At 45.8% G+C, this 16,218-nt stretch overlaps 1 protein-coding gene across 1 annotated transcript in view; it reads right to left on the reverse strand.

Moving 5' to 3' along the window:
• Positions 1 to 16,218, reverse strand: part of LOC126416061 (serine/threonine-protein kinase S6KL) — a 221,394-nt gene that overhangs the window by 21,577 nt on the left and 183,599 nt on the right. Inside the window, exon 9 of the mRNA XM_050083577.1 lies at positions 2,433 to 2,703. Within this exon, the coding sequence (XP_049939534.1) occupies positions 2,433 to 2,703 (271 nt within the window). The remainder of the gene's footprint in view (positions 1 to 2,432; positions 2,704 to 16,218) is intronic.

The following is a 16,218-nucleotide window of genomic DNA, read 5'->3' on the forward strand; positions in this document are numbered from 1 at the left end:
ATGTGGTGCTTTAGAAGAAAGCCGAAGATAAGTTAGGTAGATCGAATAACTAATGAAGAGGCACCGAATCTAATTGGAAAAAGAAAGAAATTTATGGCACAACTTGACTAAGAGAAGCGGTTAGTTGAGCAGCGATATATCGAGGCATAGAGGAACTGTCTGTTCGGTAATAGAGAGGGTGTGTGAGGTTAAAAACCGTAGATGGAAATATAGGCGCGAGTAAAGTAAGCCAGATCAAATGGTTGCAGTAGCTATACAGCGATGAAGAAACGCACAGAATATATGACATTCCTAGAAAGGGGGCGTTCTGTACTACAATGAACAGCGGAAAACTCCAGTCAAGATCTCTAGTAAAGACTTGGGTAACAAATATAGAATATGTAGCGGAATTACTGTGCATCGCAGAAGTTATTTTGCCTGATTGGTCTTATTAATGTTTTATAATTTCCACTATGTCCATGATGTTAATATAAATCAATGTGTAGACAAAGTTAAAAATTAACCAAGACATCGAGTAACACAGTACAGTGTATTTAGATATTCGATCAAGAATGGAATTTGAGTAATTAATAGTTATCTCTGAATGTTCAGTTGCACGTAAAATCTTGAAATAAGATCGTGTATTCCGATATGTGTAACAGAGTACGAAAAATGATTAGCTTGACCGCTCACTATACTGCATCACAATGAGGTTGGCTATTCCGGTTACATGTTATTGAGAATGTTTTAAGAGTTCACTTTAAAATAAGAAAATTTTATAAGATTGTCTGGTCAATGTCACTCACGTTGATTGGGCGTTGAAAAAGGATGACGACAATGTGGAAAGCCTTTTTAATTATTATTTTAAAGTTCTTCTGTACAGTTTTTTTAATTAATACGGTAACAATTGATAGTATAATTGTGTCTTGCCTTACGTAAAACTAAATTGTAAATTGTACTACTACAGTGCCACCTGGCGAGCTTACAATGTAGCGTTGTCTTTACTTGACATCGTAGTCTGTATTCACCTGTGATATGAGCATGACGGCAGTCGACGCATGTATCTTACATTTTATGTATACCGATATTTTAATTGTGACATGCCGACATTCAGTGTTTTCCACGATCAAAAATGGTCCAAATGGCTCTAAGCACTATGGGATTTAACATCTGAGGTCATCAGTCCCCTAGACTTAGAACTACTTAAACCTAACTAACCTAAGGACATCACACAGATCCATGCCCCAGGGAGGATTCGAACCTGCAACCGTAGCAGCCGCGCCCGGTTCCGGACTGAACCGCTCGATCACAGCGGCCGGCTTTTCCATCGTCCTTACACATATATTTGTGATATGACGCGATACAAAGCGCAAATGTCAAAGATTGTATGAACTGTAAAGTTGAAGGTATGTAATTTTTCAATATGCACAGGCATGCCACCTGTGTTTGGTTACAACTTTTGCAAAATTATTACCCCGCCAATCTGGTTCTGTCCTTGCAGGTCCGAAGATGGTAACAGAATCTTACCGGAACTGGTCATCTAAGTAAACGATATACTAGTGTGGAGAAATGCATCAAACCCGTCTTTGGACTGAAGACGACAACAACAAAGTTGGACAGGGGATCGATTCTTCTAGTCACAAGTAAAAGATACGTGAAACGACAGAAATCAACAAGCTGATCGAAGAAAGAAAGCAGAAAATCCATTGCTTGTGTACAGCAATAGTAGGATGAACTTGAAGATGATGCAGCCCAATTGGACTTGCAAGTTGGAAGAACCACATCAATGTAGATTTCATGGTATTCGGGGCCATTTGTCGCTGGAATATGTTGACAAATATCGGAAACCAGAAATATGTAATATCTACCTTTCACTACCAATTTAATTTCAAAAACGTTAGTCTATGGTTATTTTAATTGATATCATAGCCAGAAATAACAGAATGAAAAGAGTATTTCCCACCGTTTCGTTTTCCAAGAGGTTGGAGGAGGGGCGGATTTAGGACATACAGTATTATTATTTATATGTACCCTCTAGGTTTCAGAAGACGACTGCGGATAAAACTGCGAGACATACTGAAATCAGACACACATCAGTGGACAGAGGATGTCTCCAAGTGTGTAATTCACACTACAGGTGGTCAGTTGGGTTTCGTTTCTGACGAGGCAAGCGTCAATCCCAGGGTGCAAGTTGACACCATGTGTCTGGGAAGGCGCGAAGGAAGCCCGCTTTGCGAATCTGCTAATTGGGTTGCCTATCTGCAGGTGCGAACTAATGCGATGCAATGTTTACCAGTGAGTATTGAGAACAGCACAACCTAAAGGTGTAATCTGTAATTATAGGCTTGATACATAGCAAAAACATGGAACAAATTCCCGCTGGTTCTCTGATAACCTATCGTGGGACATATATGACCCAACAGTAGTAGGAAGGCTAAGCAGTAGGGGATCACAGGTGAGACGCTGCTGGTCACGTGCTGAGGCCGCGGCCACGATTTTGAAGCAGTGTCCACATAGGCTCAAGGGCAGAAAGGGCCGGGGGCGCATTCCAGGCGCCGGCAGCGCTGCGGTGTTGCAAGAGGCGCGCGCGCCCCGCTCCGGCCGAGCCGGCGGCCGTCGTCTTCTTGTTGCGTGCCTGGCCGGCCGGGCCACGCCACGCCACGCCGGGATACCTGCCGGACGGCGGACGCCACCTGCCCGCTGCCGCTGGTCCGCAGGAATTTCCTGCACACGGCCAGCCGCATCCTCACTGCCGCTGCAGCAAAAACAGCACGCCGGAGAAAGCACTTGCAGCAGCAGCCTGGCGCTGAGAGAGCACACTGCACAGTCCACGTGAATCGTAAAATAGTGTCTGAAAATGACTATAGACAGGGAGTCCCCCCCCCCCCCCCCCCCGAGAGCAAGGTTCAGCCGCCTAGTCGGAAAGACTTTTCTTCCTCCGCGCACAGTGGCCCTTTCCTCGCGGTGAGTGAGAGTTGTGCCTTGAAGTGTACATGCTGAGTGACTGTAAGACACGTGTGGAGAGTGTGGTGTTCTTTATGAGTTGTATGACGATGAGAGAAGGCACAGAGTGAAACCAGGGGCCGGCAACTAGTCTACTCCTCCAATTAACACCAAGGGGACCGCAGGCTTCAATGTCCCCAGCCGGCCGGAGTGGCCGAGCGGTTCTAGGCGCAACAGTCTGGAACCGCGCGACCGCTACGGTCGCAGGTGCGAATCCTGCCTCGGGCATGGATGTGTGTGGTGTGGTGTCCTTAGGTTAGTTAGGTTTAAGTAGTTCTAAGTTCTAGAGGACTGATGACCTCAGAAGTTGAGTCCCATATTGCTCAGAGCCATTTTTTAATGTCCCCATATGACGGACCCATTACCTTCAGCAGTCTACATGGCGTCGCTTCATGAAAGAACTGCGGAAAAATCTGGAATTCAAGCCAAAATATTGAAAAAGAAACCTGAAGATCTGTTAGGTGATGATAACTTCGGATTTGGAAAAGGTAAAGGCATCATATATGCTGTTCCGACGTTACATTGATAATGGATGTAAAACTTACGGAAAATCTAGATACTTTCCCTGGATTTCTCCATCGATAAAAAGCGTTCGACAATATATAATGGTGCAAGCTTTCGAAATTTTCAGAAAAATACGTATCTATAAAAACAAGTACGTAATATGTAGTACGTACAAGAACCAAGAGGAAAAAATAAGAATGGAAGACCAAGAACGAAGTGCTTGGATTAAAAATGGATATGAGACAAGGAGGGAGTCTTCCGCCGCTACTGTTCAAACTGTTCATCGAAGAAGTGGGGCCGGCCGCGGTGGTCTAGCGGTTCTAGGCGCTCAGTCCGGAGCCGCGCGACTGCTACGGTCGCAGGTTCGAATCCTGCCTCGGGCATGGATGTGTGTGATGTCCTTAGGTTAGTTAGGTTTAAGTAGTTCTAAGTTCTAGGGGACTGATGACCATAGATGTTAAGTCCCATAGTGCTCAGAGCCATTTGAACCATTTTTTTGAAGAAGTGGTGATGGAAATAAAGAAAGGATCAAGAATAAGATTGAAATTCAGCAAGAAAGGATATCAATGATAAGATTCGCTTATGACACTGCTGTTCCCAGGGAAGGCCAGGAAGAATTGTAGGACCTGTGGAAAGGAATGAACACACACTGTGGATCGACAGTAAATCGAAGAAGAAGAAAAAAAGAAAGTAAAGAGGAGTAGCAAAAATGAGATTAGCGATAAACTTAACAACGAAATTGGGAACCACGAAGAACACCAAGTTACGGAATTGTGCTACCTTGGAAGCAAAATAAAACATTTTGATTAATCGGGTTTCTGCTGGTTATTCACGTCTTTCCTGCACAATATTTCAACTGTGTGACTCGCAGTCGTCTTCAGGTGCTGTCTGATACTGATTCCAGTGTTCGCTGCAGAATTTATTGGGGCATCTAGGATTACGGGCTGAAGATGGAATATTTCACGATGTCCCATGATAAATACCGCATTTTTTAACCAAAATTGGCCGAGAAAAAAAGTGTTATATTACTTATTGAACACAACTTGCAAATGTGTAGATCGAGATCCCAGTTGTTCCCATCCACAGAACGAAAATATTCGTAAACTTCCACGTTGTTTGTGCTGTCAGCCTCTCGAAGAAGCTAACCTGCACCTTGCGCACAGCTCAGTACCCTATTGCATTTAAGAAAAAGCTGAACAACATCATTTTTTTTTTTTAAATTAGTCTCTACGGCCACTTCGCTCAGTTACGTGTTTTTTCTGCTTTCGCTTCTCAATCAGTCATACCACTTTCTCTTTCCCAGTCTTCATTACCTGTTATCCATCAAGGTTCCCTCCGAAAGTTTTATCTGGATTGTTTTTGAAGTTCCAAATTTTGAACCAGTTGGTGATAACATGTAAATATTTTCGTAGTTTCGAGGCTATTAGATTAAGGTTACAACAGTTTTCAAATACAACCGTACTATAAGCAAACAAGACGATTTCTACACCTGCAAACTTACGGTAATACAGTGTAAAATTTACAGACGGCAGCGTCCAAGGATTGGGTCTTTATTGCTCACACAAGAATCACTTAAACACTTTCTGTTCCTCGGTTGAGCGATTTGCTAATATCGCCCTCACAACCTACATCTTGAATTGTGAGGGATTGAGAAAATGTTGTTTAGGGGCATGATCAAATGTTCAAATCTGTGTGAAATCTTATGGAACTTAAGTGCTAAGGTCATTAGTCCCTAAGCTTACACACTACTTAACCTAAATTATCCTAAGGACAAACACACACACCCATCCCCGAGGGAGGACTCGAACCTCCGCCGGTTGGTTGGTTGTTTTGGGGAAGGAGACCAGACAGCGAGGTCATCGGTCTCATCGGATTAGGGAAGGACGGGGAAGGAAGTCGGCCGTGCCCTTTGAAAGGAACCATCCCGGCATTTGCCTGGAGCGATTTAGGGAAATCACGGAAAACCTAAATCAGGATAGCCGGACGCGGGATTGAACCGTCGTCCTCCCGAATGCAAGTCCAGTGTCTAACCACTGCGCCACCTCGCTCGGTCACCTCCGCCGGGACCAGCCGCTTAGGGACATCTACATTATATACTCCATAAGCGATCATAGAGTCAATGGCGGCGAATTCTTCGTATCAGTTTTATGGCACTTCTGTCTTATTCCATTGGCGAATTGGGCCAGTAAAATCGCCGTGTGCATTCCACTATTGATGACATATGCGATGATGACTGCGGGATAGTCAGACGGTCTTCCTCGAATACAGGTTCCCTAAGTTTACCCAACATGGTTTAGCGAAAAGAACATTGCCTTCCTTGCAATGATTGCTACTTATGATCCCGAAGTAAATCTGTTCTACAGGTTACGAGGTAGATTGAGACATACACTAATGAGCAGAAACTTTACGTCATCGGCTTAATAGCGTGTTGGCCCAACTTTTGAACGCAAAACACCAGTGATTCTGCGTGGCACGGAGTCAACAGGTCCTTCGTAAGTTTCCAGAGGTATGTGACACCAGACGTCTAAATACAGGTCACGCAATTCTCGTAAATCACGGACCGGTGGATATGGCGGCCTATAGCGCCCCACATGTCTTCCATCGGGTCCACGTCAGGCGAATTTGCTAGCCAAGACATAGCCGAGAGATCACTATCATGCTCCTCAAAACACTGGAACCCGATTCCGACTTAGTGAGATGGACAATTACCCTGCTGGAAGATGCCGCAGATGTCAAGGGAAAAAATCAAGCGTGATGGGATGCAGAAGGTCCGCAATATATATAGTCGACAGTCGTCATGGTGCCTCAGATTATTACGACAGGTCCCATGGAATCCCAGCTGGCTGACCCTCGTAGCATTACACTGCCCTCCACCGGTCTGCGCCCATGTTTCGAACGCCTGTATGTCGGCATTTCCGGGCACGATCGTCGACTTGGTGTAACAGGAAAGGTTATTCCATCAACTGTAGTGCGTTTAAAATTAGTTGCGACTTTTGACAGTTCAGTGCGGAACAAGTGGATGGAAGCGTAGTTGCCAGCATGTGCTAGGCGCGTCATCAGGTGACCATAGTGTAATAGCAGGCTCACTTGGCAAGTTCTACATCTACATCTACATCTACATTTATACTCCGCAAGCCACCCAACGGTGTGTGGCGGAGGGCACTTTACGTGCCACTGTCATTACCTCCCTTTCCTGTTCCAGTCGCGTATGGTTCGCGGGAAGAACGACTGCCGGAAAGCCTCCGTGCGCGCTCTAATCTCTCTAATTTTACTTTCGTGATCTCCTCGGGAGGTATAAGTAGGGGGAAGCAATATATTCGATACCTCATCCAGAAACGCACCCTCTCGAAACCTGGCGAGCAAGCTACACCGCGATGCAGAGCGCCTCTCTTGCAGAGTCTGCCACTTGAGTTTATTAAACATCTCCGTAACGCTATCATGGTTACCAAATAACCCTGTGACGAAACGCGCCGCTCTTCTTTGGATCTTCTCTATCTCCTCCGTCAGACCGATCTGGTACGGATCCCACACTGATGAGCAATATTCAAGTATAGGTCGAACGAGTGTTTTGTAAGCCACCTCCTTTGTTGATGGACTACATTTTCTAAGCACTCTCCCAATGAATCTCAACCTGGTACCCGCCTTACCAACAATTAATTTTATATGATCATTCCACTTCAAATCGTTCCGCACGCATACTCCCAGATATTTTACAGAAATAACTGCTACCAGTGTTTGTTCCGCTATCGTATAGTCATACAATAAAGGATCCTTCTTTCTATGTATTCGCAATACATTACAGCATGCTACGATCTTTCTCAAACGCTTTTTACAGAAACTAATTGGTAATAAACTCTCTTTCTCGCACATTTTAAAGTTTAATAATAGTCTCATGATGAAAAGCCTACCGTTTCGTTAATGGCCACAGTTATTGTGATATTTCGTTAGTAGGTAACTACTGCTAGAAATTCTTAGTTTGAAGTGAAAAATAGGTGTCGCTATGAATTTCTGTTTGATGCGTGCTGTTTACACATTGCTGCGTATTAAATGAAAATAACATATTGAACCATTCTTTAAACTTGGAGCGATATCACTGTCGGTTTCCAATCTCGAGAAAATGGAATGTATGTAAAGTGCTCCGTCACAAACTCGTGATCAGTGAAAAAAAAAAAAAAGAATGAAATATTCATAAATTCCTCTCGTATCTCATAAATGGTGTAAGATATCGAAACAAGATTTTGGCAAAGACAGCGCGGAAAGACAAAAGTGTTTTGCCATATGATTAACATGCGAAACTTGTAGATCTTAAAATAACCGAAAAGCCTCCCTCAAACCTGTTATATTATACCTTCACAGATCTGATGATGGCACCTTCAGAGAGCTGAAACGGGTCATCTAATAAGCGACTGAAGCGATCGTGGCTTTTCAGTTCTTTCAAAAACAGAGTGATCGCCCCACGACACACCATGTGTTCACTGAAAAACTTCTAGATCTACTGTGATATTCTAGCTACTACAGGTTTTTTTAATGAAATAATGTAATTATTGAGGATAATCGATAGCTGGTGAAACGAGAACTGCTGTGGGTTTTATAACAATATAAGTGAAGAAGTTGCACGTTTATTTTTATACTGGAAATAGGCCATTTCATAAACTATTGACCTGATTCGCACTCAGTTGCTAGTTTAATAATACACTATTTAAGGATTCTGTCGTAATTTGTTAGAATGTTAGAGAGATGAATTTTTTACCTCTGCTGTGTTTCGACAAAAGAACCCGATTTTAACAGTCCTTCATGAATCAGTGTCCTCTCCGGTCGTGTAAAATTTGCAGTGGCTTCTTTTGTCAGCATTCCTACCTCAGTGAGCCTAAACTTCGTGCTGTTTTTTTGCAACATTGCTTTTCACCTATGCCCATATATTCTGTTCTGGATTTAAATGAGTGTGATATACAATGCCCTTTACCGTTAGTCTGTTCGTAGACCTGGTAGCCTGAAATTTCGTCTTGTGCAATAGTACAACTTCCATTAACTTCACCTTATACAAGCTAGGTTAAATTTTACCTCGTGGAACATTTCTTTGTGCCCAGAGCAAAATATCCACCTTCTTGCACTGTATGGTTGGAGCTTTGTACATAACATCAAAGCGGTATGGCGTTTTGTCCGTTACTACTGTCGAATTCCAAGGAATGTTTTGCAGCAGAACTTTATCTTCCCAGCTGGTGAACGTGTTCGTGGTTGATAATTTTACTGTAAATCACGTATCCAGATGTACTGCAATGCCACGACAAAACATTTGTTCACATACCTGACGACTACAGAACACGTCAACGCCGAAAATACGACTTTTACCGAGAGGACGAACACTCATGCATCTAATGCGTGACATCAAGTGGTCCTGTTTATTCACGGTGTGGTAGCAGGGGCGCTTTACCAGCAGAAACGCTGGCGGCGTGGTAGGGAAAGCCAGCTCGCCATTGGTGTTACCCGAGCAACGGCGTCACATACCCCTCCTGTCAGCCATACGTCAAAAGTCGAAACTAATTTTGGTACAAATGGCTCTGAGCACTATGGGACTTAACATCTGAGGTCATCAGTCCCCGAGACTTAGAACTACTTAAACCTAACTAACCAAAGGACATCACACACATCCATGCCCGAGGCAGGATTCGAACCTGCGACCGTAGCAGCAGCGCGGTTCCGGATTGAAGGGCAACTAATTTTAAATGCACTATAGGCAAACGCTAGCCCGCCCGGTTGGCCGTGTGGTCTAACTCACGGCTTTCCGGGCGGGAAGGAGCGCCTGGTCCCCGGCACTAATCCGCCCGGCGGATTTGTGTCGAGGTCCGGTGACCCGGCCAGTCAGTTGGTGGTTTTTAGGCGGTTTTCCATCTGCCTAGCGAATGCGGGCTGGTTCCCCTTATTCCGCCTCAGATACACTATGTCGGCGATTGCTGCGCAAACAAGTTCTCCACGTACGCGTACAGCACCATTACTCTACCACGCAAACATAGGGGTTACACTCGTCTGGAGTGAGAAGTTCCCTGGGGGGTCCACCGGGGGCCGAACCGCATAATAACCCTGGGTGCGGTGTGGGGCGGCGAAGGGGTGTGCTGCGGTAGTCGTCGTGGGGTTGTGGACCACTGCGGCTGCGGCGGGGACGGAGCCTCTTCGTCGTTTCTAGGTCCCCGGTTAACATACAATACAATAGGCAGACGCTTTTTCACTGATACGCTGCTCAGTCCCCAGTACCTGCTGATGCCGTTGGGGCAACATAGTAATACGTTGGGGTTATCTGCTGTAACGTCCCATGTTCAACAATATGCGCTGAAGAGTGTGTTCTGAAATACTTGTGCCTGCACCAGCACCGTACTTTGTCGTGAGATTTGCCACAGATCGTCCTATATCCTGATTTACAGAGCAGGGAAGCCAACGACCTCCTCGCGCTACGACGATGCAAAGTTGTCCAACACTTCATCGCCTGTTCGTGCTTTCACCGTCCTTCAACTGCTTTCCACATACGCTGACGACAGTACCACGCGAACAGCCAACCAGCTTCGCCATTTCTGAGATGCCTATTCAGAGGCACTAGGCCATAACAATCTACTCTTTGTCAAAGTCGGTTATATCAATGGACTCCCCCATATACGGCTCGTATCGCCGCTAGAACGATTGCCCATGCGTCTCTGTCCCGCTTACATACTTTCTTACCGCGTCACGTGCCAACAACTTCACGAGGTGGCATTCAATCTCACGGTAGGCAGTGGTCGTAACGTTTCGACTCTTCTGTGTAAGTTTGCATACGGACGCACACGAGGATGCACGGAACGGGTAAGCAGCTGGTCCTGGCGGAGGTTCGAGTCCTCCCTCGGGCATCGGTGTGTGTGTTTGTCCTTAGGATAATTTAGGTTACGTAGTGTGTAAGCTTAGGGACTGATGACCTTAGCAGTTAAGTCCCATAAGATTTCACACACATTTGAACGGATAAGCCGCGGGATGGTACGGCCTACGGAGTGTAGCAGAGCAGAGGGCCGCAACCTTGGCCGTCTGTTTGGGCCGCGGTCGCTGGCCGGCATTCCGAGGGCAACCAACCAGCTGCTGACTCACACCTGCCCGCTGCCGCCCTCCCGCACAGCTGCTCCCGCCTTCACATTTGTTCCGCTCCGTCTGCCGCACTATGATGGCCAATCAACGATACTGGGCCCCGCTTGTACGGGGACCCTCTTCTCGGATACAATGATGCAGTCATCCAGATCTTTTGTTCTCTGTGTCGAGCAGTACGATGCACGTACACGGTCTTATCCAGGCGCCTGCACCGTCGTACAGCCCAACCTCGGTAATTCCAAGATCGAGAGGCCTAACAAAATGTTCGAATAATGTAAAGTTCAACTAACCAAAGTTTGCCTGATCAAGGTGGAAGCAGGAAAAAGTCGTTATAAGAGTATAAGTTAACAAACGGTAGCCCACTGTTGTTTCAGAAACACTCGTATTTCTTTACAAAAGGAAGAAGAAAGTAATAAGTAGAACACAGATTATAAGAACGTTCATTTTTTAGCTACTTAATTCTTTTTACTTATTTCAACAGTTCAAACGAAGGGCACGTAAAAATTTCCGTAATGAACCAACGTGATTCCATTTCCCGAATTGAACAAACTGTCAGCAACACTGGCCTTTCTCCTCAAATATTCTTCAAAAGGATCTTAAGTCTTTTTTTTAAGTAGAAGCAGCATCACCTATTAGCGGCAAATAATACAGCAATTTTAGGAACATGTAACCTCTGACAGGTAGGTTTCGTCCTCTACGTTGACTGAACTTTTCAAGGGGCATTTTTCAAGATGCCGAAGTGACCTCCCCTTATGATTTGTTTCCAGCGATCTTATCTTTCTGTAGAAAGAACTCCATAAAATTTTCGCTACAACCTCTATTTGTGTTCTCTCCATATTCCACGATTACAATAATCTCTTGATTTTCTGCGAAAGTCAATCCCTTGTACTTTATCGAAGTAATTTTTACAACTGATTTTTGTATCGTCGTAAATTATGCGTTGTTGTGTAAAAAAAGGAGTATCGCGAAAAACTGAAAGATGAAATAATGATCTGAACAGCTGACGAAACAATTCCAACAACCGAATATTAACGTTCCTGTAAATAATGAAACAGTTTGTCAAATCACTGACGCTGTGCGGATTTGTTTGACGCTTTTCTCAACTAGCTTCCGGGACGCGTCCATACAGCCATCTAAACATTAGAAGGTACGACAGTATGTTTCGACAATTCGCAACACTCATTAGGGCTAAGTCGTACCCTGGTACGAAGTAATACATCCTTCGACTTGTCTTTTGACGCCATACAGGCGATTTCCGTGTCAATTCCGACGGTACGAAAATAAGAATAACACAATACCCAGTCCCCGAGCGGAGGAGATCTCTGCCCGGTCGTAAGTCGAACACGGGCTCCTTCGGTTAGCTATCTACCGCGCAGAGCCCGAAGCTACCGACGCCAACGACAGCCGGCTAGATAATCTGTCGGACCTTATTTGTTAAGGCGTATGTTTAGCGAGAAAGAGGTTTTATTACAATTTGTGTCACTATACAGTAGCGATGTTTCAAACTACGTTCAAAAAGGATGTTAAATAGCACCAACAAAGCATTGAAAAATACCAAAAGGGTAAAGCTGTTGCGTCTTTCCCAGTCAAAGATTACACAGGAGAACGTTAGGAAGAAAATCGGTGTTCTACGCACAGCACACAAACAGGAGTAGAATAAAGTTAATGAAATGCGCGACACACCGTCAGGTGGCTTGCGGAGTATGGGTGTAGATGTAGAAATAAATGGAAGTGATAAGTAAAAGTTGATGTAATTTATTTTATTTACTGAATCCTATGGCTAGGCCCCCCGTCGGGCAGGCCGTTTGCCGGGTGCCGGTCTTTCAATTTGACGCCACTTCGGCGACCTGCAGTCGATGAGGATGGTAGGACGACGATGAGGACATCACAACACCCAGTCCCCGGGCGGGGAAAAATCCCGACCCAGCCGGGAGTGTAATTATCAGGTTCTCAAAAAAAATGGTTCAAATGGCTCTGAGCACTATGGGACTCAACTGCTGTGGTCATAAGTCCCCTAGAACTTAGAAGTACTTAAACCTAACTAACCTAATGACAGCACACAACACCCAGCCATCACGAGGCAGAGAAAATCCCTGACCCCGCCGGGAATCGAACCCGGGAACCCGGGCGTGGGAAGCGAGAACGCTACCGCACGACCACGAGAGGCGGGCAATTATCAGGTTCTGACTGTAATACTTACTTTAGCAGATTTTAGTCGGTTTATTTATCCCCCAATTTCAATGGTTGCCTGGAGAAGTGTCTCTTCTTCTTCTTTATACACAGCGCCAAGGTCAGTGCAAGCTACGCTTTGCCTGCACTGGTAGCCATTCACACAAGCTGCCCGGAGCGTCTCCAGACAGGTCTTCGCTGGGCATTGGGGCTCAATTCGAAGCGGGGCATATCAGTGAGGACAATTCTATTCCAGTCAACGAGATCCCAAGCGGAAGACGTGTCTGTGCAGATGCCTCTGACAGCAGTGGGATACTAACTTGACTGACGCCCGCCTTATGGTTCAAATGGCTCTGACCACTATGGGACCGGCCGGGGTGGCCGTGCGGTTCTAGGCGCTACAGTCTGGAACCTCAGAGGTCGGCAGTCCCCTAGAACTTAGAACTATATAAACCTAACTAACCTAAGGACATCACACACATCCATGCCCGAGGCAGGATTCGAACCTGCGACCGTAGCAGTCGCGCGGTTCCAGACTGCAGCGCCTAGAACCGCGTGTCCACCGCGGTCGGCCCCGCCTTTTGGCGTGACAACCAGGAATAATGGTCTGGGTACCATTTCTTTTCATAGGAAGACCTACTTGATTGTCAAACGCGGCACAGTTACAGCACAGCGGTACGTCGACGACATTCTACGTCCCGTTTTGTAGCCGTTCGTGACAAGCCATGTTGGGCTTACGTTTCAACAAGACAATGCCCGCCTGCACACGGTGAGAGTTTCTACTGTTCGTCTTCGTGCTCGACAAATCCTATGACAAACACTATGTCACCGGATCTCTCTCCAATCGAGAACGTTTGGAGCATTATTTGCAGGAGCTTTCAACCAGTTCGGGATTTTGACGATCTAACGCGCCAGGTGGATAGAATCTGGCACGATATCCCTCAGGAGGATATCCAACAATTCTATCAATCAATACCAAGCCGAATAATTGCTTTTAGGTGCACCAACGTCTTACTGAGTTGCTCAATTTGTGGCATAGTTTTTTGTCTTGCAGTGTGTATTACCACAAAATGTATTTTATAGTTCCACAGTAGACTGGCGTTAGCGATATAAGTCTACAAATACGTGCAGCCATCCGACAAGCCCTCTCCGTAAGGAGAATAAATTGCACGTTTTTGCTAATCGCTTGTAGTACTCCGGCGCTCCAGGACAGGGCGACCGCATATGCGTGAGAGCTAGGCGACTAATGCAAATGCTATAATCTTTAGATATTTAGAACTTAAGTGATTGCGTAAATCAGTGTAAATAAGTGCAACGTTACAGTGAAACACGACTTCCCGCTATATCACTAGTCGCGTGTTTCTCCAGTAGCCAATACGTCAAACCTCCACTTATTCCGACATCTGGCATTTCAGTGCCCGTGCGATGATGGAAACGGTGGATCGTATTACCATTGTCAACAACGAAATAATTTTTGGAAGAGTGACTTCAGTATTTCTGCCTGCTCTCGGTTACTTTTCCTACGGGCGCCACAATAGTCACCCACACTGTATCGATGATTTTGCTTCAATTACTGACTACACTTTAGGCGGAAAGATCCCACAGAACTGGGCAGATTGCGGGGATGTTGATTGTTGCGTTTCATTTGCATTTCAAAATAGTCCTAGGCATTTTCTGCGGCATTGAGATTTATCGTTTATCGGACCAGTCGAAGTGTGACACGGTGCTGCGGTGTTTGTCTTACCAGAAACGTATTCGTTTACCCTGTGAACACGGCTGCCATTTCCTCGAAGCCACGAGGTCCACAGCATACTCATCGAGAAGATGTAGAACAAAGCGCAACACTTGGTCACTGAAAATGCTGAAATTAACATCCTGAGCCACTGGCACAGTACCGTGAAAGAGTGGGCCCAAGTCATGGTACGAAAAATATCCTCAAAACATCGCAGAACTACTTCCAGTCTGAACAATACCCTCAACGCACTGTGGGTTAAACGATTCATTGGGCCGTCGACACACTCCAAGTCTTGCATCATTTGAAAAGAGGCATCATGGTGACTCGCCGGGGCACTCTACTCGCCTCCCGACCGCTAGCGTCCAGTTTCTGTGATGTTTGACCCATTGAAGAAGTGTAGTTTTCTGTGAGCAATGGCCTTCCCACATCTGCAACTATTGTCTGGTACCCAGCTTACGGTGTGAGGCGCGGAGTAATTTTTTCCCCTTTTGCGATGCTGTCGAGTGTCCATTGCATGTAGCTCCTTTCGCATTGTTAGCTCGGAAAGTGACTAAGATGCACCTACATTCACCGACAATAGCAGTTTGAGACTGCTGATCGCTGACAAGACTTGACACTCGTCTCCAGCCCGTGTCATCTACATCTACATCGTCCTCCCCAGATCACCAAATGGTGTGTAGCGGGGAGTACTTCTGGTATTCTGGAATCTCTAACCGATCCCTCCTACCCTGTTCCATTCGAGAATGGCGCGTGGGAAGAACAACTGTCAGTAAGCCCCTCCACTGACTCTAATTTTTCAAATTTTCTCTTCGTAGTCATTGCACGAGATGTACGTGGAAGGAAGTAATATGCTTTATAGCCCGTGTCTCCGGGAGAGAATACGGGAAGCGACTGCGACAGTCAACGATGCCATTCTGGGACGGGTACGGCAAGAATTCGATTACCGTATTGGCATCTGCCGTGTCACTCATGATTCGCATATCGAATGTTTGTAAAAAATACTTTCACAGTTTCTCTTCAAAAAGCAATATGTATGACATCTGTACAATGTTTAGTTCTTGTGCAATAAATAACTGAAAGTGCTTCCGGATCTTATGTACACCCTGTTTTTGATGGAGAAGCAATTTCCCAAAAGACCGGGCGAACGTACGTGAGCGTTTTCGCACGCCGCGGGGTCATCGCTTCCGCAAGCGGCGTTCACTCTCGGTACTGGTTATGACTGGTAGAAAGCGCGGAGAAAATGTGTCACGGGGGGGAGCGGAGTGCGGTGGGGCAGAAGGCGTTTCGCCGAGGTGAAGCTTCGCAGGAGCCGTGCCGCGCAGCGCCGACAGACCTTGGTGCACCAAGGGCAACCCCGGTGCGAAGGGAAGCCGCACTGACTCATCCAAACAGAGCAAACACAGCGGACTTGCAAGCGGCAAGGGAAAGAAACATCCGCCGCGGCAGCCTCGCACAAAGGACTTCGTCAGTCATCTCTAAAACCCCTTTTACAAATTCGACTTTCTAGTCTCAATTGACTATCGAGACAAGTGTGTCTACTGCAAATTGCCGGTGTTGTGAGAGCTGTCTGTTGTACAGTTTCGCATGTGAATTATTAAAGTGAGATTATGAGGGACTCTCCTTTTTACGGAAAAATCGAAATATGGTAACAAAATGTAGGAACAAGCAAAGACAATAGAATTTATTAGCGAGCAAACCAGAATTCATAGTGGAAGTTCTTGTCAAAG

This window comes from Schistocerca serialis, chromosome 1 (genome assembly GCF_023864345.2).
Source record: "Schistocerca serialis cubense isolate TAMUIC-IGC-003099 chromosome 1, iqSchSeri2.2, whole genome shotgun sequence".
In the NCBI taxonomy this organism is placed as follows: Eukaryota; Metazoa; Arthropoda; class Insecta; order Orthoptera; family Acrididae; genus Schistocerca; species Schistocerca serialis.